This window comes from Aquila chrysaetos, chromosome 25, assembly GCF_900496995.4.
Source record: "Aquila chrysaetos chrysaetos chromosome 25, bAquChr1.4, whole genome shotgun sequence".
NCBI classification, from domain to species: Eukaryota; Metazoa; Chordata; class Aves; order Accipitriformes; family Accipitridae; genus Aquila; species Aquila chrysaetos.
Window position 1 is genome coordinate 9,697,322 of NC_044028.1, and position 25,815 is coordinate 9,723,136.

At 40.9% G+C, this 25,815-nt stretch overlaps 2 protein-coding genes across 8 annotated transcripts in view; one reads left to right on the forward strand and one right to left on the reverse strand.

Moving 5' to 3' along the window:
- The first annotated feature begins 6 nt into the window (after positions 1-6).
- On the forward strand, positions 7-6,837 carry GDE1 (glycerophosphodiester phosphodiesterase 1). Of its 4 annotated transcripts, XR_005931423.1 has the most exons (7): positions 7-359; positions 2,087-2,262; positions 3,548-3,653; positions 4,431-4,523; positions 5,161-5,372; positions 5,566-5,684; positions 5,776-6,837. XR_005931423.1 is itself a non-coding variant. In XM_030001445.2 (6 exons), exons 1-6 carry the CDS (start codon positions 105-107, stop codon positions 5,921-5,923), a joined length of 990 nt encoding a protein of 329 aa, XP_029857305.1. In that variant the 5' UTR covers positions 10-104; the 3' UTR covers positions 5,924-6,837. The 4 variants fall into 4 exon arrangements, 3 of the variants coding, with proteins under 3 accessions (XP_029857306.1, XP_029857305.1, XP_029857308.1); XM_030001445.2 differs by lacking the exon at positions 5,566-5,684 and having other exon boundaries at positions 10-359; XM_030001448.1 differs by lacking the exon at positions 5,566-5,684 and having other exon boundaries at positions 251-359; positions 2,091-2,262.
- A 1,604-nt stretch (positions 6,838-8,441) lies between these two features.
- The window catches only part of TMC5 (transmembrane channel like 5), a 32,953-nt gene continuing 15,579 nt past the window's right edge, over positions 8,442-25,815 (reverse strand). For 3 of the 4 annotated variants that reach the window (XM_030001438.2, XM_030001437.2, XM_030001436.2), the window contains 19 exons: positions 24,922-25,014; positions 24,026-24,125; positions 23,343-23,433; positions 22,776-23,024; positions 21,362-21,513; positions 20,662-20,806; positions 19,925-20,080; positions 19,153-19,319; positions 18,422-18,500; positions 17,958-18,055; positions 16,130-16,225; positions 15,469-15,544; positions 14,491-14,624; positions 13,134-13,307; positions 11,765-11,843; positions 11,331-11,423; positions 10,188-10,280; positions 9,843-9,888; positions 8,442-9,263 (listed from right to left, as the gene is read on the reverse strand). In XM_030001438.2, the coding sequence (XP_029857298.1) occupies positions 9,142-9,263; positions 9,843-9,888; positions 10,188-10,280; positions 11,331-11,423; positions 11,765-11,843; positions 13,134-13,307; positions 14,491-14,624; positions 15,469-15,544; positions 16,130-16,225; positions 17,958-18,055; positions 18,422-18,500; positions 19,153-19,319; positions 19,925-20,080; positions 20,662-20,806; positions 21,362-21,513; positions 22,776-23,024; positions 23,343-23,433; positions 24,026-24,125; positions 24,922-25,014 (2,243 nt within the window). In that variant the 3' untranslated portion in view covers positions 8,442-9,141. The remainder of the gene's footprint in view (positions 9,264-9,842; positions 9,889-10,187; positions 10,281-11,330; positions 11,424-11,764; positions 11,844-13,133; positions 13,308-14,490; positions 14,625-15,468; positions 15,545-16,129; positions 16,226-17,957; positions 18,056-18,421; positions 18,501-19,152; positions 19,320-19,924; positions 20,081-20,661; positions 20,807-21,361; positions 21,514-22,775; positions 23,025-23,342; positions 23,434-24,025; positions 24,126-24,921; positions 25,015-25,815) is intronic. The other variant, XR_003921461.2, reaches the window with a different exon arrangement.

Consider the following 25,815-nt stretch of genomic DNA (forward strand, 5'->3'; position numbering starts at 1 on the left):
TGGGCGCGGAGGTGTTGCCGTCGCCCTCGCCCTGAGGAGGGGTGGCAGCGCCCGCGGCTCCGCTCCAGTCCCGTCCGCTACGGTCCGGCCCGGCCGGCGCCGCCATGTTGTGCCACGGGGAGGGCCTGCTGAGCTCCCTCACGGCGCTGCTGGGGGTGGTGCTGGCGCTGAGCCGCAGCCCGGCGCTGGCCTGCCTGCTGACGGCCGGCCTGTACCTGGCGCTGCACCTCTTCAGCCTGGAGCCCGCCGCGCCCCAGAGCGCTCAGCGCGTCCTGCGGCCCCGCGGCGCCGCCGCCCGCATCGCCCACCGCGGCGGCGCCCACGACGCGCCCGAGAACACGCTAGCGGCCATCCGACAGGTCAGCACGGCGGGGCCCTGCGGTGGCCGTGCCCGCCGCCCCTCCCCGAGCCCCTCCTGCCCCGGCCCGGCGAGCCGACCGTGCCGCGGCGGGCGCTGGAAGCGCGTGTAACGTGCCCGGCCGCCGAGCGACGTACGGGGCCCGGGACGAGGTTAGGAGCGTGAGGCAAAGCTGCCAAACGCTCTGTAGAGACAGAGGGCGCCTCGGGGAGCCTGTCTCCCCGTAGGTCTGGCGTGTGAGAGACTGAAATCGGTGGGCGGTGATACGAGCCTGCGGGTTATGTGTGATAATCTGCCTTTTCGGCAGGCACCAAGCCCTCGTCACCCTGAATAACTCCAGCTGCTTCCGACTTGCTGCACGAAGCTGTGTGGCTTGTCAGTCCTTCACCCACAAGCGGATTCAGAACAGTTTGATCAGATCTGAGTCTTGTGGGAACTGTGTTATATCCTTGGTGCTGGTGTATATTTTAGCAGTGCAGCAATAATGAAAGACTGTATTTTGCTGATGTTGTAACGGAATATTATAGAGAGTGGACAGCAACCTAGTAACAGATTGTTTGCTTTTTAAGCCCTGAAGATCTGTAATGAGAATCCACAGTTATGGGAAAATCTGGTATTGTGAGAGCTTCACTGTGTACAGCCCTGCCATGAAACTTACTGCTGCCTCATCTGCGAGGCATCATGGTGCAGTCAGGGTTTAAAAGCTGAGAATCGTTTGAAATCGTGATTAGCAGTCTCTCAAATGTAGGCTATCTGTGATGATGAGATGTTGCTGCTCTGGTGGTTTCTTACCTTTGGGTGAGGCAGGGCTCTTTGTTCTGATAAATTCTGAAGCTGCACAATAGAGTTCCTTACTTGGCAGATGCCCCTAGAGTAACCTCTAGCGCATACCTGACATTTGTCTTCCTGGTGCATTGGCCCTTTTCCCAGGAGGGCGTTTGGCCTTCAGAACAATTCGTCTTGCTTGCAGTTCACTCGGGTGCTTTTCTGAGGAGTTCCTGGGAAAGAGCCAGGGCAGGAGCAGGATGTATGAAATGTTCTAAGGCAGCCCAGCTGCTTATTGCTCTCTGATATGGGGATTCCTCAGATAGGAGCAGGGATTTGCCTACATACATCTACTATGTAGTACAAGCGTGGTAAGTGGTGTTTCTGGGAAGTTTTGTATCTACTGCATATGGTGGATCAACCGTACTGCACGTGAATGGCAAATCTGACTCTTAAAGGAAATACTGCACCTGTGTGCCATAAAAAAAAGGGATGATAGCTTTTTCATGTGCAAGCAAAGACTTTATGGTCTGATGGCCTGCTCTGATTATGGCTTGTAAGTGTTAATCTATAAATTATCTAAACTGTAGGCATTTGCTTCCCTTCTCTTTTAGAAAGTAACATAACTTAAGGACTCGGGAGTTATTAGGCCAGAAGGATATAGCAAGATTCTTTTCTGCATTTTTATCCTGAAACAGCCCCAATCCCAAGACTGAGACATTAGCCCTATGTTTTTTTCTGTAAAATAGATTATATGCTTTCAGTTGACTATGAATGCTTCTCACAATAACTTGGATAAAACCTTCTTTGTTCTGCAGATCAAGCTTACTGACAGGAACAGTAATAGTTTATGATTTTTTACCAGAATACAAACTAATTATAGCTGTACCTATATTAAATATATAAAGCTCTCTCTTCTGTTGTGTATGTGATGATTTTTTTTTTTTTTTTTTTTTTTTTAAGGCAGCTGAGAATGGAGCAACGGGTGTTGAGCTGGATCTTGAATTTACTGCAGATGGTGTTCCCATTCTAATGCATGATGAAACAGTAGAAAGAACAACTGATGGGTCTGGAAGATTGTGTGACTTGACTTTTGATGAAATTAGGAGGCTTAATCCATCTGCAAAACATAGGCTATGGTAAATGAACTATTGCTATTCTGAAACTACAGTTTCAACAGTGAAAAAAACATTCTTGATAAACAATTATTTATTTTATCTATTACTGATGAAAACTTTTGTAAATTTAAAACTTAGTCCCATATGTTAATCCTCATTTGATTTTAGAAGTGTATGAGACTATATCTCCTTACCCATCTTTGCAATAGGAACAGTGAAGCAGAGTCAAGATAATTGGCTTTCAAGGACAAAATCCACAGGCACCTAATGTGAAACAGGTTAATCTCTACATAAGCCTCCCCTATACTGGCTGCTGGGCGTTTCGCTATATGTGAAAATTGGCTCGAGTAATTACTTCTAAAACTAATTTTATTCACATACAATTCTTGACTGATTATGTGTTGGGGATTCTAAACATCAGGATTATACTGTTGAAAAGGAGCTGGGCAGATTTCCTGGGTAGTCTGAGGTAGGAGCTGTGACCCCAGTGGCTGATTAGGTCCTTTCCAGTGGTATGCAGGGGAAGATATTTTTATACATTACTAAAATTTTGATGACAATGCAACTTTTAGAGTATCGTAAGTGAATCCATTTTAGAGGAAGAACTTTTTGTGTGTGCTCCTAAGACACTGCATTAGGGATTTCCAGACTCTTGTAAATGTACCACCTGTGAGTCTGTGGTACAAGTAGCATCTTCCCCGTCTATTACTGGAAAGGCAATCACCTGAACCACACAGTGAGAACTTCCACATAGGCAGTTACCACTGATGAGCTGTTGTTCACTCTCACCTTATCAGCAATAATTTACTGGTGTGTGAAGCTGCTTCTCCTACATCCTCGGCTTGTCTTGCTTATTCTGCCAGGGTCTGCATTTCTGGCTCAGGGCTAGGGAGCGCAGTCAAAGCAGGGTGAAGTGGGTGGATTGGTGGTCAGCAGTTGGGACTGAAGGCTTATTTGTGGTAGTTGAGGAAGGAGGTGAAGAACTGAGGTTAGTGTTTCGGTGTGGGACACGGGGTCAGTGAGTATCAGATTAGACCTTGAATTTGGAAGGATATAATTGTCTAGTGGGATTCTGGGGGAAGAGGAGATGTGCACATATCCCTCTACATGTGCAGCCTTTTACTGGGTGAGAGAGCTACCGCTGCCATTGCTAGTGGTGCCTGATCCCACCCCTAATACTAGTGTATCAGCAAACTATGTTTAGGAATCCCTAGGAAACAGCTCTTTGTAGTTGGGGATGTGTGTGCCCGTGTGTGCACATGTGTATCTTGACTGCATTCCAGTGAGGAGTTCTCCATTTCTACAGGAACAAATTCCAAGGTGAGAAGGTACCAACACTGAGAGAAGCTGTTGTGGAGTCTATGCATCGCAATCTTATAATCTACTTCGATGTCAAAGGCCATGCAAATCAGGTACCGCTTACTGTATTAAGACACCTTCCTTCACCCTTTTTTTGGGTTTCTAACCTGGTTTTTTGTTGGTCTCAAACTGACACATGTGGTACAGTTCCTTCTCTAACATGAGTGAGACTGGGTCTGCTATCTGTGTCGTCCAAAGCTGGGCTGTCAAAGCAAAGACAACATCTTCCCTCGTCCCATTCTGTTGTCCTGGGAAGCTGCAACTTAAAATTAGCATGAGCCTTGTGTGTGTGTTGAGTTCAGCTCACAGCACCATCATGAAACAAAGCAAAGTGAATTCCCTGCCTGTGCTGAGGGGAGCTAGTATCTCATCTTCAGCCTCCAACTAAGGATCCTGCTTGTCTATAATTTGCATTATGAAGGGAGAGACAGGTGATCAATCATTAACATTTTATGCGAATTAGAATATTTTTTTTTCTTCAGCATAGCAAAATATGGAAATAAATTCATTTTTCCCCTTGAACTAAACCCTAGGTAGTACTTCAGAATTTTATCCACAATATGTTTAAGGGTATTTCAAACACTGAGAATGCTACTCATTGCTGTAAGCAGAATCATGAAAAGGACTTTTGTGGCAAAACCCAAAATGTCATTTCTGTGTTAATGGTATAAACGCAATGCTGTTTTTCTTCTCCCTCCTTTCCATTTCTATCTTGTTACACAAAACAGGGAAGTATTTTTAAAGGGAATTATTCTAAAGTTACTTTGCAGTGTAAAGTAAATATGAGTGTATATATTTATATAACATCTGTGTGTATCTCTAATTGGCAGGCAGTTGACGCCCTAAAACAACTCTACCTGGAATTTCCGCGTTTGTATAACAACAGCGTAGTCTGTTCTTTCATGCCAGATGTTGTTTATAAGGTGATGTTTCCTAAAAGTTTATTTTGGATTTTTTTAGTTCTGTCTGGGAATTTCAGTAAGATATACAACTCCCAGTTTCAGATGACTTTTGGGTTGTTAAAATTGCCAAGACTTTTAAAAACAAATGAAGCATAAATTGTAGGTCTCCTGCATAATCTCGTCAGATCACTCTGTGCTTATTAGATGCACATATGAATCTACAGCAATTCCCTCCATTCTGAAAGCTATGTAGAAAAAAGTGCATCACTCTTACAGTTGGCATATGGCCAGGTATCTGTGCGCAAGGTACCTGTTAAATAAACCTCGTATTTTGATGTAAATGTAGACTATTCTTAAAACTGTTTCCTAATTCTCATTGCCAAATCCATTTACTATGTATTTTATTCTGTTGCCTGACTGTTACGCAAGTTTTTTAACATAAGAGCAGTTGTTTATTCAGGACGTTTGAAAGAAGAATCAGTAAAATTTCATGAACAGCTTTCTAAAAGAGTTACAAAAGAATCTGGGGGGAAAGGGGAGAAGGCTTCTGGTAGAGCTGCAAATGCAAGCTAGCACTTTGTATCTAACCTCTCCCAATTTATATTTAATGCAGCTTGGCTTTTGTATGAATTACAGTCTTTCCTCCTTGATCTTCCAGATGAGACAAGCTGACAGAAATGTTGTAACAGCACTAACACACAGGCCTTGGCATCTGAGTCATTTTGGAGATGGGACACCCCGTTTCAGTTCCTCCTGGAAACATTATTTGTATATGATGATGGATGTCATTCTAGATTGGAGCGTACACAGTTTCTTGTGGCGATTATGTGGGGTTTCAGCTTTCCTCATACAGAAAAATTTTGTTTCTCAGTAAGTGTTAAAGCTAGCTGATACACCAGGAGGCAGTAGCATTCTATTAGTATGTAAGGGTGGAGTTAACATAGCATATGTTAATCAATATGTTCCATTTAGTGTTGTTTAAGGTTGTTTGGTTTCTTTACTGCATGCTGTTTTATTATTTCAAGACTCTATCTTCTCAATCTGTGTTTTTATCTTATGTTAGATCCTAAGTTTAATCTCAAAGGGGAAGAAAACTGTTGCTTTTGCCTGTTTACAATAATAAAACGCAAAAAGATGATGTTGGAAAAGATGACACACTATCGTTCTTGATGTGATACTGATGTAAGACTAAAACTCAGTTGTAGCCTCAGCACTGTCTGCCTTAAATATGGTAGCATCAGCCTTCCTCTTATGGTGTCTTTGTTCATTGCAGAGAGTATGTGAGGCACTGGTCTTCAAAAGGAATTCAAGTGGTTGCCTGGACAGTGAACACATTTGCAGAAAAAAGCTACTACGAAAGCGTCCTTGAATCCAGCTACATCACCGACAGCTTGGTGGAAGACTGTGATCCTCATTACTAGACCTGTGCTTTGTAGACACTCACCACCCTGGATAAGCTATCTTACTCGGACAGGTCTGAATTCACCATCGAGGGGGTATCCACTAGTGCAGACGGGACCACTGACGATAGTTTGGGAAAAGGAGGAGCAGTAGTTTACTTCTGCTGTATGGTCAGATTTGGAATGCAGAAAACCCTTCTGTTGCAGCACCAGACAAAGCTGAGGTGCAGCCATTTGCAGTCTGAGGACACGGCACTGTAATGTAGAAAGATCAGATTTGACAAGCTAACTGGGCAGTACACTGTGTGTGCAGGTTGCTTTATAATTCTCAGACTATTGCTTTTTTTTGTTTAAATCTTGGTTATAAAGTCATATCAGCAATTTTTGGTGGCAAAATTTAAATTCATACATTGATTTTGGTAATTTAAAGAGTCTGCTCCACAACTGTATAATAATTTGAGGTTGATTTATGGCATCTTAAAAATGTCTACATTGCTGTTCTCAAAAAAGAACCTGAAAATAATGGTGCCAAAATAGAGGGTGAGTATATTTCCCTCCTAGTGCATGGAAAGATGGCTGTGCTGCATCTTGACAAGGAAAAGAAAGCCAGCTTTCCATGTTCAGTGTGAAGACTATGAGAATTAACAAATAAAACTTGAGCATCTTCCTATCTTCCAGACTTTTTAAAAGAACAAAGGGAAGATAGAAGATTACATCTTCTAATGATACAGCACATGAATGTATTTATTTTTAAAAGAAAGCTATATATTAAGTGCTGGTAGTAGTAGAACAAGTAGAGCTGAAATGTCCTTTTATTTTGCTTATTGTTTGCATGATTGAAGGGTACTCACAAGGATATGTGGGAAACTGTAATCCAGATTTAACTTGAAATCAAAAGCGTCTGTGGTTACAATAAACAAGTATCTGATAGCTGACAGGTATGGTATTCTTTATCAGCTGTGCACCGGTAGACTGATGTAAAATGTCAAAATTAGTGCAGGTTCCTCGCTATTTTTTCTAACAAGTAAGACCCCCAGCTGTTCTCATCACAGCTACCATCAACGTGCCGTGAACAATTTTGGCTCTGCTGTGGAAAGAGCTGGTAGGTAGAGATGATGGTCAATGATTAGCAAGAGCAGAGAACTCCTGTGGAGCCCGCCCGAACATAAATTAGACCACCTTTTCTTAATGGCCAATACCTGGAATTACTAAATTTAATAATTTAATTTCAGAATAATGTGATACTAATTTCAACAGAAGTGAGGAATTTGAACATTTAACTGACTGGCTACCTGCTGCAGGTCCTTCAGACCTAATCTCACAAGATACCTTGGACCGCATGTGTAGCGATTTGTATGTTTGACTAGAAAGTGTAACCGTGTTTTAGTAAGGTAGTTCCTTGTGCTACTTCAGTGCTGTTGAACTCCTTGTTTCCAGGTTGCTGTGTTTTGGCTGACGTGCAGCACTGTACCCTGGGTGATCGCTTTAGGATGTGCTAGGGGAAAGCTGCGCTCGCCAGAAACGGAAGAGTGCATTGTATGGATTGGTGCCGCAGTGTGGTGCATTGCTTTGGATATAAATGTTCTTGATAGTATGCCTGACAGCCAGTTAGTGCTCATGCACAGAGCCAACTGAGACTTTTAAAAAAACCTTCCATAAAAGAGGCAAAAGGTAATAACAAAAAATAAAATCAGTCATTGGTGGAAAGAACTACACAATTGTCCCAACTAAGGTAAGTCCAAACTTCTGAATTAGCAGCAGATTAGTGCTACCTTCTGCACAGGGTGATGTATCTTTTTTTTTTTTTTTTTTTTGCTTGTATCTTGAGCTATATGTAAGCACAAAGAAACACAGGAGTAAAGAGGTGGTTTTTCCTGTCAGGATGACGAGAGCCCCTTCAGTTCATGTCACTCATCCACCTGGCACTGCAGAACCAACAATCTCAGTCTTGTGCACATCCTATAGCATGTGTACGTTACACCCTCAACCAGTTTCTGTCCAGCCATTTCATGAGTGCCGTAGCCTCTACCTTTCCCCTGCTGTGCTCTACAGGCGCTCCTGAGCGGCCATCGGACCATCGGAAGAGCAAGTGACCCTTCATGGCAAGTGGCCCTTGCTCCAACAGTCCATTTTTTGTTGCTGCAGTTGCTGGCACTGTGGAGTCACTGCCCCCAATGCAAACGCTAGGCCCATTTTCACTGTTCACAGCCAGACTCCACAGCTATACGTGCAGAAAAACATAATAAAATTGAATCTCTGGTCTTGCACTGTGTGTAAAGTTTGTCCTTTTTTCCGTACCTTTGGTGGCTGTTTTGGCGTTGTCCTTAACCTAAATTATGAGCATGAGGAAAAGATGTGCCTCTTTCCTAAGGGATTTTTATGTCCAAAGGAACGAGGGAGGGATAAACCAGGCAGTAGTGGAAAATGAGCTAAAAAAAAAAAATTATCATCGTGGCAAAGTTGTGGCTCTAGACAAAAAGAAGCTGCATGAAGTGTCTCAAAGGCATATACAATAAATAAAAAAAAACCCTCGGTTGTGTTACTTGCAATCTATTCTTTACTGGAAGGGAGATGTGTAAACTTCTTGGTTACAAGCAGTGGTTTTACACAGATAAGAATTTTGGTAAGTAGTTACTCTTAAAAAAGAGTTCTGATAACTTTTAATACCAAAGCTGCTTTTGAGTGACTAATAAACTGTAAAAATGGCTCAGAAAAGTGAAAATGGAATAGAAGCTTAACCTGGTTCACACAAGTTATTTTGCAGCCATTACAATGTCTCAGTCATTAAAAACAACTGCACTTTAGTTTCCATCTATTTTTATTTAACTAATACTTCACTTTTGGTTTAGATCAGATGTAAGCAGTTTGTACAATATAACTGATATAAAAATACTTCAGGCCAAAGCTTTTATTTACAATTAGGCACAAGTTTCCTTCTATTTAGTCAAGTGACCAGCTGTAGAGGGACCCTTACTGTACCGAGGTAAGGGCCAGTCCTGGGGGAAGGCTGGCTGTCCCCAGAGCATCACTGCTTCAAAAACAAACCAAACACACAGGATATTCCCTGCCATTATAAACTGCAGTCAGGGTGCATTTTGCAATCTGTTCTTCTATTTTTTTTTCTTCCATTTAAGGGTTAAAAAATGTTTGAATGGTTCTTTCAGTCCTTAGTGCAAAGGAGTATTGCTTTCTGCGGAACCTCAGTCAATGACTTAGCATTTATTATTGATTCTGCCTGCTCACGGTTGAAAATCTTCATTGTCACCTTCATCTTCCCACTGAGCTGCTTCTCTAGCACGCAGAACGAGAGCCACGGCCTCAGACATGCCGGGCCTGCTGCTGGGCTCGGATTTCTCTGAATCTGTTTTTCACAAAGGAAGTAATGGTTAACTGGGCTGGTGTCAGTATAACCACCCCCCCATTAAAAAGCCCCATGCTATTTAAGTGTCTCATCTGTCAAGTATTTGGAATGAAGTTACATGTTTGTGTAAACCAGGAATATTTGGGCTACCACACAAGTTTCGATAGCTTTTTTTATTCCGGACATACGATGTCCTAGGCACTCTACATCATTAATAACCTCTTCTGAGCTTCACACCAAGATGAGAAGTATATGTCTAATGTGATGTAACATTTGCCTGTGGCTGCTCACATAAGACAAAATGGCTCATTTACCCACAGAAATTCAACTCTGGTATACAGAAGCTTGTGATCAGTCTTCAGCAGTCACCACCAACACCGCAACAAGCTACCAATAAGCACATCCTACAGAAAACGTTTACCCCAGAAAGCCAGTCTTTTTGTTTTCTCTTTACACAAGATGCTAAAATTCTGTGTCTCTTACATCAAGCTGTTATATGCTGTGTCTATACTGTATCAAACGTTTTTACTGAGCTGAGCTTCTAAGAGCTGCTTTCTGTGTTTAGCATTTGTTGCTCACCTGGTGGGAAGCCAGTCCCCCTCAAGATCCCAGCAGAAGAGGGATACTGAAAAAAAACATTGGCAAGTAGGTTTAGGTCAGTGTTTCCCTCATGTGCCTGTTACCTTGTATTTAAAAAGATACCAGTTACCTGTAACAAAACCATACTCTTCAGATCTTAAGCAGGTCTGTGAGTATGAGTATTCCAACAGCTATTCTGATTACATTTTTGTACCTGTTCAAATCAATCTTTAAAATTATTTCTATGCATACACCATGTCCTCTTTGTTCAACATACACCCATTGTCGATAGCATGCCCCCAGGTTCTATATAGGGAAATCTAGTGGAGACTTCAACCATCTCACCTCATTGTAGGATGCATTTTGATTGCTATCAAACGCCCTTCCTGACACTTGCTGGGCAGGTTGCCTGGACGGGTAGTACGAAGAGGAGCTTCTCTGAAAGACAGAATACTTGGTATTAGCAGTACTATATTCTGGCCTCCAACCATGACTTTATGGTCAGCACTACTCACACCCAAGGCTATTACCCTTGTTTTAAGGAGATGGCTCTTCTACTAGACCCACAATGAGATTATTCTGGCATCTTCTTTTGAAATCTCACCTTAACAACTACAAGAATATCCATATTTTGTAGGCTATCCAACCCGCCCCTCAGGAGCCCCACTCATGACCCTGGACATGGCCACAGGGTTGTCTAGTGTTTGAAAATGCCCAGCACACAGAAAATGCCCATTGACTTTAAGCTCCCCTCTCTAAAGTCAATATTTATTTGTATTTATTTATATTATCACATTAATGATGGCCAGTCATACAGGGGGATTTGGGGGGGGGGGGGTGTTGAGGGAGGGAGGGGAACCTAACAAACCCTTTTTCTTCACCAGCATGTAGGTCAACCCAAATAAAGACTGCACAGCAAAATATGTGCACATTTTAACACTAATTTGATGGCTCAGCAGGCAGGATTGACTTGAAAAATAAATCCAAGTTTAAGACGTTAGATGTCTACCTTGATGTTGTATGGGATTTAAAATGGGGTGAGGTCAAAGCACTTGGTTTTATCTCAGCTGCAAAGACTGGGCGGGTGCACAAACTATAAACCCCTGAGGAAATCCAGGGTCAGGGGAAGAAGGCAGCCTCCTTCTTAGTCTAGGCAAGGTTCAAGTGTGGCCGAACCCTTTACTGACCATCACTGCACTCCTAGATTAGGAATGTTTTCTTGTAGTTTCATAATCATAAATAATGTGTAGTGAGGGCAATGACTTTTCTATATCCTTCCTAGGCTAAATTCCAGTCTGGAACAAATAGTTAGGGAATTTCCATGGTATCCTTTTGCTGTCTGGAGTTAACTAGTAATCAATCAACTTAGGTGAAGTTTTAAATACAGACATATCCCAAAATGGCAGCCTATTTGCAAGGCTAGAGGCACCCCATGAAATCGTACCAAGCACGTAATTGAAAGAGCAGTATCTGAACTATCAAACTGACCTGCTGGTCTTGTCCTCTTGGTGCAGATGGGTTTTGGTCTACCCTTTGCAGTGTCCGTAGTTTTTCAAGTATAAATTTTTTATCTTTTCCTTCCTATAGTCAAGACACATTTGATCATTAGCTGGAATGGACTAATAATCCTTGAGAGGCTCAAGGCCTAGGAGTAACCACTGACCAGAATAATCATTAAAATTCCTTTTATTCTGAAATAGTCTGTCTACAGAGGGAGCTGCAGCAGCACAGCTTGAAGGTAATATTATTTTGCAATAACTCTATTTGTGAGTTAAGTTTCCCTGCAATTCACATGGGGGAGGGCTCCCACCCTCCCTTGAACCATCATAGGAAAAGCAGATTACAGCTCCACAATAGCAGAATGAGACAATCAAAAAGAAAGCCAAATTTAAAAAAAAAAAAAAGCTGAAAGTCAAACTTACATTAGCAATTTGCTTTTTTAAGAGTTTGGTCGTGGTCTTTCTTCCTTCTATTATTTGCCAGTGAAGATAAGTAATAATTCTAAACAAAACCAAACCAAAACAAAAGTCCAACATATGAGCACTCATACCCATGAGTATTTCCTCCTAGTCATTGCCTAAAAAAAGTTATCTTGTTTATTTTATCCATTAAAAGATATATATACATATATCTATACATGCATATATATGCATATACATATATATACACACAGAGATATAAAAAAAAAGTATGTATATAATTTCACAAGGAATGGCAAACACATGAAACAGCTTAAGACATTCTCTTGGAAAAGACCCAAAGATTTACAGACTTGTATTCAAGATGAGAGGTATAATTAAAGTAAGTCAGCAATACAAGGTGCATTTCAGATAACAAATAGGAACCTAATGCTCTTACCCAACTTTATGTCATTTGCTTAGACACATGCCTAGACCTTAAATCATGACACTGAATGCTTATTGCTTCCAGGCCATTCCTGGTCCCGCTAGAATGAGTGGGAACTTGTTTTATGAAAACAGGTTTGGACTCTTAAGTGAGGGCATGGCCCATGCTAGGAATATCAAGCAGTACAGCTAAAACATCAAACCCTACCAGTGGGCACATAGCTTAATATGCATAGTTTTGCCAAAATAATTTATTTCAGCCAAGGGGACGGTATGTGAATTTACCTGAGATTAGCTGGAAGCAGACTGCAACCTACTTATTAGCATTCCCCCATACGGTGTGCTCACTCTGACATGCTGCCTGTGCACCGCCTTGCCCTTCCACCGCAGCGTCCCTAGGGTAGTTATTCTTTACATGGTATCATCTCCTCTAATGACTCCACTGATGAGAAATGGTCACAAAAGACAAAGTAACCATCTCCCAAACTTCTGGTTTTTATGTCACTCAAGGTCCTAGTATAGATCTGGCCTGTATTCCCTGTGCTTGTGAAAGCTTGCTCTTTCCCTACTGATTTATTCACCTCGGGGGGCAGGCGGGGGGAAAGGCAATTTATCCTGCCAACTGTATGCAGCACGTTCCCTTTTGCTGATGTTCCTAAAGCTAAGTGTGCCAGTGGTAATAAGATCTGGAGCCTAGGCAGTACTAGACTAGAAATATTAAATTAAAAACAGTGTATCCTAGGGTTAGCATGAAGCTGGTTTGTAAAGAGCTTTGGCATCCTAACATAAAAGGATACTTCAAATACACGCATTTCTAATATATTAGCCATTTCTGATGCTTTAAAATGCACTTTGCAATTTTTTTTTTAATGAAGAATGGCTATGGCATAGCCAGTTTTTTCCACTTCAGGTCCTTTTCCAGTGCTTTTCATTAGCAGGTACTTACAGGACAACAACAGAGAGGATGAAGAAGAAAAGTTCACTGCTAAGTAAGTTATGGTAGATCCACACTACCCATTTTGAGGCAGTGTAATTTTCCAGTATTTCTATCCACTCAGAGACTGCAGCGTACATAGAAGACAAACCTCTGAAAGGACCACATTCTTCTGAAGGTTTTATCCTGAAAGTGTGAGAAAACAGCTACTTCAAGCTTCATATATTAACCAGTGATTTAGCTAATATTGTGATTTTGTACAGCAAGATGCTCGTTAGTTTGCTATAGCTCTCTGCTCTCTTTGGACCCTCAGGGAACTTCCATGATCTGTGTTTGATTTTTAACTTGGGTCACTCTCCAGCCATTAAAATGCCCACCCCAGACTATGCAGTGAGAGATAAAAGACCTCGCTGCAATGGATTGGGACGAAGCCCTGTAAACACAATCTTGACCTAAACATAAGAAGTCAATCACTGTAGTGCAAACTACAGCAAACTGAAAATCTGGATTTTCAAAGTTTCACCACAGGTGCTTAAGGGAACCATCATTTCACCTCGGCTTCGAGGACATGAGTCACTACAGATTTCAGTAACAACAGGATATGGTGAACTAAGGCAGCCCATAGCAAGAATTAACATTTTCAGTAGGCTGAAATAGGAAAACATTGTTTGCTTTGAAATTGAACCACTCCAGACAGTCTGAAATTCCCACTTGCCATCTGGAAGTGTTTGCTCTGAAATATTTCATCCCACCCAGTTTCATGTGTAGCCACCTGTCTTTCTAAATCTTGAAATCACATGGCTGAGAACTGCCAAGAAAAAGAAAAGGGGTATCCATGCTGCCCTCATTACTGTGGCTGGAGTAACGTGTACATATACAAAGCAGCTTTAAAATACTGGTAACAACCAAGATGCATTATTGCAGAGGTCAGTACTGCCTGCAAAAAGAGCCTTTGAAGTTTGTAAATAATCCAGAAGTTGACCTCAATTGAGTTTTTCCAGGTGTTTCTCCACTGCAGAGCCAGTATGGCCTATAACATAGATAAGCCCAGGAAACAGGACTACGTCGCAGAAGCTTTTAAGGAGAAGGAAAAGACAAATTTGCCATGGTATTTAAATAGGAACCCAAAACTTCAAGGTAACTTTGTGTCTCCTCCCACTTTCTTAGGGGACAAGTTACTGCGTTAAACACATCCTTGCAAACTCACTGAGCATGTCTTGTTTTCAGAATACAGAACATCTCATGAATATCTGAAACCTTCCATTAGCAATTAATATAGCTTTCTCTATAGAAAAATGCAGATTCCTCTGCCTGGTATGAGGTCACACAGCGTAACATAGTAGGCTTGAATGCCAGTGACCTTCCATACCTCCAGACAGTGACTCCAATGACAGACAGGACTCCAAGAAAGGAAGGGAAAAACAGCAGGAATATGAAGGATGTTGTCATTTGAGCAGTTCTCCAGACTTTACGAGGGGGTTGGCAATTCATCAACAGACTGACCTTTAAAGAGATTAAGGTACACTGACTCTTAGAATGGTGTTTCCTGCCACTTCAACTTGGTTTAAGTCAATGCCACTGAAATCGCTGGTCGCAATTGCTACAATAGCATCTATCAAAAGTTTCCGAGAACTATTTTTATATGAATTTGATAGATATACTGTAGTTTGAGAAAACTTCAAGAATATAGTCTTTAAATATTAAGAGGCAAAATGAGGTTCTGATGGGTTCTTCAGGACTCTGTTGAGTAGAGTTTGCTCTTGTAGCATACGCAAGCCTACTGTTCAGGGAAGTTTGAATCAATCTTTCTAGCTATAGCTTTGTTCTTCTACATTCAACACTACAAACTGTTCAATGACCCAACAATCTAGTCATACTACTGAGACAAGGAATTCTGAAAAGAAGAAGTTTCCACCATGATCTTTAGTTGAATCATCCCGCCTGCACTTAGATAACTTGGGGGCGTGGGGAGGGTGTGCTGGGGAGTAAGCAGGAAGCTAAAGTCACAGCCACAGGCTGAATGTCTATATTGACATTTGCCTTTAATTGCCCAGCCTTTAATTTTACTACTTTATTCTCTCCCCTTTCTAACTGTGCTCTTAAGCCTTCCTATAACCCTTCCACACTTTTCCCCCCTCTCAAATTTCACAGGTGTGTAATTCAAGGGCATGCATCTAAATTGTGTTCCTTCAAAGCAATACCCCGCCCCAAACCCAATAAAAAAAAAACTGCTCCCCTAATTGCAAACCCCCACAGCCTCCAGACAAAATCAGCACTTCAACGCAATAAATTCTGCCCAGATTTCAAACAGTGTAAGTTTATGATGACTACATGTAATGCTTGTTACCTTTTTCACATAAAATACTATAGAAAATGATATCATCTGGATACCAGGCAGCAGAGGTGAGAAGAGGATACCAATCCTACATGAAAGGATTTATAAGAGAAAAGTTAAATCTTCACTATTCACCACACAGCTCTCAGTGCACTGAAAGCAGAAAATATCACACCAACTTCATACACAGTGTTTGGTTATTTGGAAATGTAATTATATTAACAATCATCCTGTAACAGTAAGTCAACTTTTAAAAATATGCAACTTCAAACATACATACCTATATACATGTCTGCAAAACTCTGCTGTAATTGGAGTAACATACTCATTCTTAGAAATAAGGCATCTTTTCCAGGGTTTAATACTGAGACTATTTCAACAGGAACACCATCCCAGTGGGGAAGAAAACAAAACTCTAGGATGTTCCTTTTACAGGTTTCTCTCAGACCAGGTGGCCACAGGGTAAACTACTGACTAAAGTTATTGTTATTACCTGCGTAATTACAAAGAGAACTGGCAAGTCACAATCCTTACAAAGGTACTTAATAAGTCATCTCAGGCATTTATCCTGTTCTTTTCCCCATGATGGAAAGCACCCAGAAATGTCAGAATAAGAATGTTCCATGGTATTTCTAAGTACAAATGAAGTTTTGGCCATAAATGTAACACTTACCAGGTCAAAGTCTGTGCATAGATCAAATCTAAAACATTTCGTCCGATATCAAATTCTGGCAGCCCCAGGCTCACACAGACTGTAGTTCCAATAATTCTGAGGAAAAAAAAACCCAAACCCACAGCACAATAGCATCTGCTAAACGATAAAACCCTTCGTAGAAATCGCTACAAATGACCTCCTGAATACATGCATCAATGACATGGGGCTGTATTAACCACGTCATGCAAAGCAGCCACAGCTTGTTGATTAGAATGCACATCAAAAATGAAACAGAATTTGGCAAAAGCAGATTCCAATAACACATAGCAGGGTTGAAATAAGACCTAGGATATTTTTCATGCAACTGCCCCCCAAACAAAGAAAAAAAAAGATTTGTAACTATATCAGAAAAGTATGCTTACGCTTAAAACAGCTGAAAAGACAAGTTGCCTCAGCACAAAACTGTAACAGCTTTTCAGTTCCTGAGTCCTGAGAATTTTCAGCCTCAATCAAAAAACTGAATCTTGTAGACTGATACTCTTAATATAACCTTAAGTATATCCTACTTCAAACTAACTGAGGTTGCAGGCAGCTGAGACATAAACAGGTAAGCGAGTACTCAGAGGATTCCTAGTGAGGACCAACAATCCCTTTTTATCACCTCCTTTTTTCCTGAGCTGGGGAGATTCAGTTTCTGCTTGTTGTAGCAAGAACAATAAAGATTTTGGTAACTATCCCATTTTGCCTTCAATACAGGTCTTGGTACCACCTTATCAGCTGCATCATCAACAGTGTTTCAGGGCTGGGCTTTCAGGGGGTTACTCTGAATACACACAAATAAATAGGAGCAATTGTACTTTTAATCTTTCACGGCTCTAAGTCTGGTGCTTTTGTACAGCTTAGTGGAGGACATTCATCACAGCTGACACTGCAGTTTTGGTACTGTGACCTTTTGCTGGGAGGTGGTTTCCTACCTGAACAGAATGAGAACAGAAGGAGGATTAAAGTACACTGGCAAAAGCTGTGGAGAAAAAGTCTTCAAGGGCTTCTCAATGTTGTTTTGTGTTGATTTAACATAAAGTTAACAAAGTCCTACCTTGTAAACCAGTCTTGTTCACATCATGTGCAAAGGGCAAACAATGGATCTCCTACACAAGTATGGCCAGGAACCCTAAATGTTCTGTAGAGCTGGCAAGCACTTAAATACTCTACTACCTTAAGTCATAAATAGAGTTTGGCAATACGAAGGTACACACAGCAGATGTCAGAAGTAACTGACTTTTTGCTTACACGCTTAGCTGTATTCACGTTCAGTTGAAAATACTTTCTCCTTACCATGCTGCAGACATCTACACTTGAGAATCATATTACATCCTTAATAAGACTGACTAAAATAAGATTTTAAACTTGTGTGCATTCTGTAAAGTGACGAAACTAAGAGGAAAAAAATTACAGGGGGACATACCAAGGAAAGCCAGCAGTGTGCCTGTGCATACGCAGAAAAGCAAGGTCTTCTGCTTGAGAGACCTGGCCCTTTGCCATCCCATTCAGGAGATCCATGGGAGCACAATGTGGCTTCCTCCCTGCCTGTATTTTCATCTCCAAAGGAAAAAAGGATACATTGGGAGAGTAGAACGGTACACCCTCTGACCTCCTCCTAAGAAGGAGCTGCAATACACACGAGGCATGTACCCAGAGCCTATGCCTGGTAGAGACAACCAAGGAAGCTTCAGTGGTGCCACAGCCATGTTTCTGTTGGACTTCTTTTCTCACATTGGAAAAAAAGACTATGTCTTTGGTGTCTTTGGTTAATTAATAAAAACAGAATTAGAAAAGTAGTACTCACCTTAGTAAAAACTCTCCAAAGAAAGAGCCAAGCAAACAAAACATGAAGTCAACTACAACAAGGCGATAGATATCTTGGCCAACCAGAGTTTCCCAGCACTTTAAGTAGAAGGAAAAAAAAAAAAAAAAAGCATATCTAAAAGTCAAAAATCATGCCATTCTAACATTGTTCCCAAATGCCTGAGCATCTGAAACTTGGGCTACAGATGAAAGATTTGCTAACAGCCTGACTAATCATAGTTGGCCTCTCATTGAGCAATGCTGCAAACCAGCTGAGACCTGAGTTGGGTGATTCATTTTTTCCTACAGTTCATTTCTCTAAAGAGGCTAATAAAAAAATGTTAGGGTTGCAAATTCAGCTTTCCAAGACACTTCATGTACTTCTCTTTGCTGGAGCAAGCCTCTTATCAAAGTGGTTCCTAAGCTGGCATTGTAAGTCAAAGATTTGTATTTTTGAAACTTTACCTGTGACTCTGATGCAGCCACAATGTTAAGCCAGTAGTAGCACAGTATTCCAACAATTGATATTTTCAGGATGATATTTCTAAAAAAAAAATTTAACAGTAACTGCATTGACAGCTGGTCCATAAGCTTACTGGAGGGAATCACGGTGGGATGACCATTGGTTACACTTTATTACCTCCTCTTACAACAATAGCATTGCAGAGTGCCAGGACTAACAGGAGCTCTCCCTGGAGCTTAGGTGCAGCATTATTCTATTGTCCTGGCAGAAGGGGCATGACACCCTTGGCACAAGCCTCTGCTAAACAGGCTGATGGTTGGATGTGTGGGCACCAACAGGGGAGGAAGGTCTGAGGGGCACCAGGGGTTACATGGTGTTAATTCCAGGCATCTGTATTTAAGTAAGACCTCCTCACTCCTCTCTCAACTTCCCTTCCTTTCCCTGGGGGGCCAACAGCTCAGGGGCCATCTAGTGAAGCTACTAACAAAACCAAGCACAGTGTTACAGTCTGCCTAATTGAGAGGGAAACGATATGCTGCAGAAATGTAACACTCCAGAGGGCTCACAGAAGACAAACAAAACATGGAGGGAAGAGTGTACAGAAGCCTTTGGAGCAGATGAACTCTCCTCCATAGCTCCCTACTGCCCACCACACCACCTAGACACAGCTTGCTGTCAAAAAGAGTCAGACAACTTCAGGCAAAAAGCACTAAGAAGTGGTAGCGACAAATACCTGGTAATAGTGACATATATCTGGTGCCTGGGAGTCTGAAATCTCTCCAGGTGTCCAAGCCACGAGTAAAAGAACGGGATGAATGCATTGAGGAGAGATGTGGCAACAGGTAGCACCAACATGGCAGCTTGGCTCTCTAGGTTATTTTTACGCTCTTTCACAAACAGCTTAGAGAGAAAAAATAAACAAACAAAAACCAAACCAAAACAAAACCCCCACCAAACCACCCCAACTTAGAGCCTTAACCAAAATGCTGCCTCAAGTTGTGTCAACAGGGAAGACACCTGGCACACCTCCCCGTATGTTCTCAGGTTAGAGACTATCATGTTTTATAGGTCCATGCCCAGCAGCACAGCAACCCTCTCCCCTTCCCCCACGTTACATGGGACAAGGGTGGGAGTCCCAGCTTAAGTTTAGCAGCTCCTAGGCAAAGGAGAGGCAGGCCTTGCTGAGGCTTCTTCTTGTTGTTTCTTTCAAGGTCACCAGCTGCACTACACCTAGGCTAGCCATAAGCCCAGGCAAGCAGCTGCTGGGGAGAGGGTGGAGATTTGCTCAGACGCCTCAGGTGCTACACTCTTGCCATAGTCCCCAGTGGTGCAAACCTTTGCAAATCAGCTTTTTAGGTACAGCAGAATTTGTGTTTGCATTGGCAGAAACAACAGCTGTGCTTCCCTACAGTTCTAGTAGTGAACAGACCACTACTTGCACTCAGTGTAAGATACCCATGTGGAAAAACATATCTCCAAAACCAGACTGCAAAATCTGTTCTTACCTTGAGGTTACTAATGGAGAGGAAGTAAACACCAGCACAAGCAGCTACTGCTGTTCCCAGGGAAGCAACCCAAGAAACAAGATGAATAACAATACGAACAACTCTCTCTGTTAGAGAAAAATTTAGAACTTCTCGGTTTACGTCAGCGAAGTCCTCCTGCAAGGAAACAATTCCTAATGAAGAATTCCTTAGTGAACAGCATAAAGCAACACTTGTTTCAAGTAACTACTTGAGAGACTGAATGAAAGATTATTTCTCTAGAAGATGGGCAGAGTAATATCCTGGGAATATTTACTGGACAACTTTGTGTTCCTATCCTAAAAGTCTCTTCTCTTGACAGTCACACTGTATTTCACAGATAATATTACAAGCCTGCCTTTTGTTTACAAAATGGTTAAATAGCAGGAAGGAAAAACAGAAGAAATATTCTGTTTGGCAAATATTTAATAGTCACAGAGATTCATTCAGTAGAACAGAAGCATACAAATATTTATATGTAGCTTAAAGAGAAAAGAAAAACAAGTACCTAAGCCAACTCCAAGAGTTCAAACCAAGTGAAACTTAACAGTCAGGAAGACTTAAGTCTATTAGGAACAGGACTAGCATGCTTGAGTCACTCTGCCAGAGACTTGTATGTGCATACACAAATTTGTATGCACAAATAAGTCTCTGCCAGAGTGACTCATGCAAGCCAGTTTTGTACCTTTCTACCTTTTTGTACCTCCTGTGTTTTGTACCTTTATTTGTGTGCTGAGATTCTTTTGTGTCAGCTTCACAGCTTTTTCATTGGTTATATTGAAGTCCCAAGTGCAGAGAAGTTTACTAGCATTTCCAGAGTGTGTATGAGGGTTAGTGAAGTTCCTGGAGAAGGATTTTGCCATGCTGCAGTGAAAATTAAATTTGTGAGATGTGTAATGGGGAAATACATCAGGTCTGCACAGCAGGGCAAGAAGGGAGTTTTGTCAAGTTTTTCTATCCCAACCCAAGGCTACTGGACCTATGTCAGAGCATGTCACATAAGACAACATGGAAAATAAACTTTAGTGTAAGAAACAACTCTCACATTTCCTTCTCCTAGTTGTTGCTGACAATCTTTACCTCTGGAAGGCCACATCAATACCAGAAGATATTAGGAGCAACAGCTTACAAAAGGCAAATCATGATATTCATTGGTCTGAACTGGGATTCTCTGCATGTCCTTTACTATTTTGGAGTTATTCTTCATTTGTTTAATAAAGGTTTGATTTCTGGAGACTGTCTTTTGAGCAGAAACTTCTACATAAACTCTAGACCTGGAAATAAGGACTTAAAGAAACATACTTGGGTAATTATTACTGCCAACCATTAACAGGGTGGGGTTTTTTTGTTGTTGTTTTGGTTGTTTGGTTTGGGTTTTTTTTTTTCCGTAAGTGAAATAAGAATATATAGTTAGTTTACCTGAACAACAAGGTGAGAAAACAGATGACAAAATATATTCCAACACTGAAAATATAGGCCAGCTGCATGTTGTAAGATGAACCATTCTCTATTTTACTGATTGTAGCATTGGTGTAAAAGCCATAGTAGAGTACTGTTTGTTGAAAATAACCCTGAAAAGATATGGACATCATTCAGAATGTTTGCTATCACCTGCATATGGTGGGAAGTATCAACATCTGAAACCCAATTAGTGGAAGTGGGAGCTGTCCCATTCCCTACTGTGAAATCACAGGTGTGATTAAATTTCTAAATATCAGGCCTTTTGTTTTCCTTCTATCAGCTAAAATCTTCCATAGTTTTGAGAGCTTCTACAGATATATAAATGACTTGTATCTTTCTTAAGATTCATGTGGGATGGTCATGAGCATTCAACACCTTTGCAGGATTTGGTCTTTTCTGAAAATTCCTAAAGAGGGAAAAGCTTAATTGCTTCTTCCTTAGGAGCAAGGTTCTGTACTGACAAATTGTATCAACTATGAAGGAACCAGGAAGGAAGCACATGACATTCAACACTAGAGTTACTACACTATAGCTGAACTCCTGCAATACTGACTGTACTTCGCAAAGTTAAACAGCATTACTACAAAACACAGCACTTTACAAGCAATTTTAGAAGGAAAAGGCTGACACCCTTCCTCTTTAAAAAGATCTCTTCTCAACTAAGCATTAGTAAGAGCAGAGTCTTGTTTATTAACTAGAGAAATCCTTTAACAACAATAAAATTGGCAGATTTTTTACAGCAAAGAAGGAAAAAAAAGAGTAAGTCATCTTCTCAGATCACTTAGTTGATGAATACTAGTAGAGTTAAAGCAGTGCAAAATCTTCCTTTAAAAACAGCCTGGGACTTTATTCCCTGAATGTAAAGATCTCCACACAATGAAAAGATCCTCCTGTTTCCAGGCCCCACTGAGTTCAGCAGGTTGCCACAAAGGATCTGCATGCTCCTTGGAAGAATAAAGCTTTGGAAATAAGCAAAATTCACAGGATCACATATGGAAATCTACACTGTATTTTCAGAGGAAAATTAGCATGGGAAAAATGTTCTGCTGAAGACTATTGTAGCTATCTCTGGAAGGCCTGGCTTCCTTTGTGTCTCTTCCATTGCTTTCTGAAACAGTGATTAAAGTCTTGAAATAGTGCCAAACACAGCAATCATTTGCAGTGAGACAAATGCATCAGAATGAGTTCCATTCATCTCACCCTGAGTCAATGTTTGTTGTACCTTTTTCAAATATGTACTAAATATTGTTTCTAGTCACGTAAAATTCTAACTCCACCTCTTAATAAGTAATACTAACTTTTTCACATCATGAGTTTTTAAAGTAGATCTGTTGCACACAGCACTAATACAAATCTGTTGTTACATACTTACAGCTCCAGTCAACAGCTCCAGACCCATGAATGAAAGGTTATTTGGTTCTGCAGCAACAAACTGAGGGACTGTGATGAAACTGAAGTTTATGAGGAATGAGAAGATGTTGAAAATTAGCAGCCACTTCAAGAAAAGAAAATAAGAAAGAACACTTGTTCCAAACTTGGCACCAATGATCTTCAGAGTCTTGTGCCATAACTGCAGTAGGTGAAAATATTCTGACAAGCTGTTTCCAAATCGCCGAAATGACTGAAGTGCAAAAGAGGAGAGAGGAATCTCAGCAAGCAGTCTTAAACAGGACTCAAATTCACATAATAAAGCCTCACATTTTTTACAGTTCCATTTTGATGATAAGAACAGATTTCCCCCACTACATGCACCAGAAGATGCTTAACTGGTGTTCCTAAGTGCTACCATAATGCAAGTCATTATTAATGAACACTGCAGCAATTAATTGGCTCTTTGGTAAGTAACAAAGCAAGATACCAGATACCTCTGGAGACAGTTATAACATTGCAGCTAAAGTGCTTTACTGTATTGTCACTGACAGAAGTTTCTGACACTTACCACTACTGTGCCCTGCAGACACTCTGTACAGCAGGAAAGTTGAGTACTGTTGTGCTTTGATTTTTTTGTTATTTGGTTAAGAACTTTATTCCTGTGGAAGAACAGGGCAGGGGGTGATAAGCATTATAGTATGGGTTGTAACTAAAACAAGAAGCTGAAGAAGCTGCTACAAACAGAGTTTCACACATGTGCACATGAACAGAGTTAATAAAACATGGAGATGTTCTGCTGGGTTTTTTTCTATTAACTGATACCATGGCTCCTGTCCATGCTATGACATCATGTTCTAACCCCTCCACTAACTCACTCTGGGAACAAAATTTAAATATATTCTGTGAGGAGACAAAAGGATGGTTGAGACCATGTGGTCTCTTCTCCATTTGCAGTGGCCAACATCCAAGTTTCCTTTGAAAAGAAATCACAAGTCATCATTCATAATCAAATCTGAAGGCCTTGATATTCTGTTTTATATTACCATGAGAGATTCTTCTCACCCAGAGAAAGGACAATGAACCATCTTTAAATTATTTTCCCTTGCAAGACGTTAACTTTTCAAAAGTGCACTAAAAAGTACTTTCAAAGTGACAAACCAAAGCTGAGCAGATGGCAAACACCCATATTTGATAGCTAGATGTTGAAAGTATAGTGTTTGTAAGACTAAACAGATAAACTTTTATTTTTACCTGATCTCTCTCTTTTTTTTCATGGTCTCTGGCATCTTCTGGATTGCTTTAATCCTTTCACCAGCAGACATACTTGCAAGATTTCCAACTAACTCTTCCTCTGCATAAAACCCATGAAAAATCCAAATTTTGGGATAATAATACAGTAATTCTTACACAAAATCTAAAATGGATATAACAACTTTCCCCATTTTCACTGCTACCAAGGTGCGGCAAGTTCTGAGACTTAATAATACTCCTCAGAATATCATCAGCTCCATCAGTACTCCAATACAGATGTAAGTAAGTAACACAATGCTGAACGTTAAAAATTAAATATCACTTGTCTGATACTTGTTTAATGTTAATACAAAGAGCTGCAATATAAAGGAAAACAAAATACTGACAAATTCCAAGATTCTGGTCTATTGCTTGATCACTGTTTGATAGTTACCTTTCTATGATGCTACATATTGACTTGAAAGCTAAACTTTTGTTTTATTTATTCTATAATTTTAGTTGATGCTAATGCCCAAACTTAGCACTATCTATGAAATACACAGAACGGTATTACTTGACAATCAGGCTGTTTTCGCGTGGTCAGAATTTGATGCTAATTCCAGACACAGTAGCTGAAAACAATCCATTAGCTGGTCAAACAAATTCTAACAGAGTTTAGCTTTTCTTTCTACAATTTAACACGTATTCACACTGCACTGTGCTTCATTTATCATGGGATTTTAGTGTGCTAGTAGAGTATAAAAGATTAATCACTAGTGTTAACACAAAACCAAGCTGTTGCCATAACCACAGAAAGACTGTACATGCAATTCTGGTGATAAACCAAGAACTGTATCAACCACACCATCCTTGTGCAGGATGCTATTTAATATTGAACCACTTAGCTAAACTCCTACCTTCTTTGCACACTGGATCTGTTTCAAACAGGCTGGAAGAAGTCAAGAAGATCTCATCAGGTGGTCTTCTGTTGCGTCTCTGAATAAAGCTATCTAAATAACATGCACTGTTTAGTAAGTACCTACATGCAAACATATACTCCCCCACTCACTTTGTTTCTGGTCATGCTTGACGACCGTATACACTTTTTCAGATACATGCTGGAAAAGAGGTACTGCGCCCAGCCTTCAGCCATCATGGAAAACTGTGTCATGTAACCCACTCATAAATGCGGGCATTGATTATTCAAGACCTTCTTCCTAGAAGACAGGTCCTTTGTTTAAAAATCCTTCCACTGACTTCAGAGGGACTGTTTTAGAATCGCACTCAATCACGCTGAATAAGTTATATGTACCAGATTCCCATTTCCCTGGGGCCAAAATGCAACTGTTCTCTCAACCTTCTTTCATCCAATTATTCAAACACCAGTGACCATATTCCTTAAATGCACCCACCTTCCAGCTATGAAGCAGACAAGTTTAGCCACAGCTTTCCTTGCCCCACCTTCCCAGTAAGCTAATGGCCAGTCTGTGCAATGTTACATCCCCCTTTTGAGCTTGACCCTCTGGTGTGGAAGGCCCCAACTGACTGATGTGTCTGTTAGTTAATGCACATGGTGCAGGCTCCTTCACCATATTTACTATTTAGATCTAATGATTCCCTGATGTTAATGTCATTTCTACTTTGAACCAACTTCCTTTGTAGCAATTAAAAAGAATCAGAAAAAGAAAAACGTCTTGTGGAGCTACTTCTTGAACTTTCAGCACCCAGACATTTATCCTGTAGTTGATTGTGTTGGAAACTTTAATAACTTCCCATCAGGTATTAAAAGCCATGCATGATAGTTAATGTTT

What these genes read in the sequence shown, in the direction of transcription:
- GDE1 (XM_030001445.2), top strand. Translation starts at nt 105, where the DNA reads ATGTTGTGCCACGGGGAGGGCCTGCTGAGCTCCCTCACGGCGCTGCTG. An exon ending in CGCTAGCGGCCATCCGACAG is followed by an intron (nt 360 to 2,086) that starts GTCAGCACGGCG and finishes TTTTTTTTTAAG; the next exon opens with GCAGCTGAGAATGGAGCAAC. An exon ending in CAGAAAAATTTTGTTTCTCA is followed by an intron (nt 5,373 to 5,775) that starts GTAAGTGTTAAA and finishes TGTTCATTGCAG; the next exon opens with AGAGTATGTGAGGCACTGGT.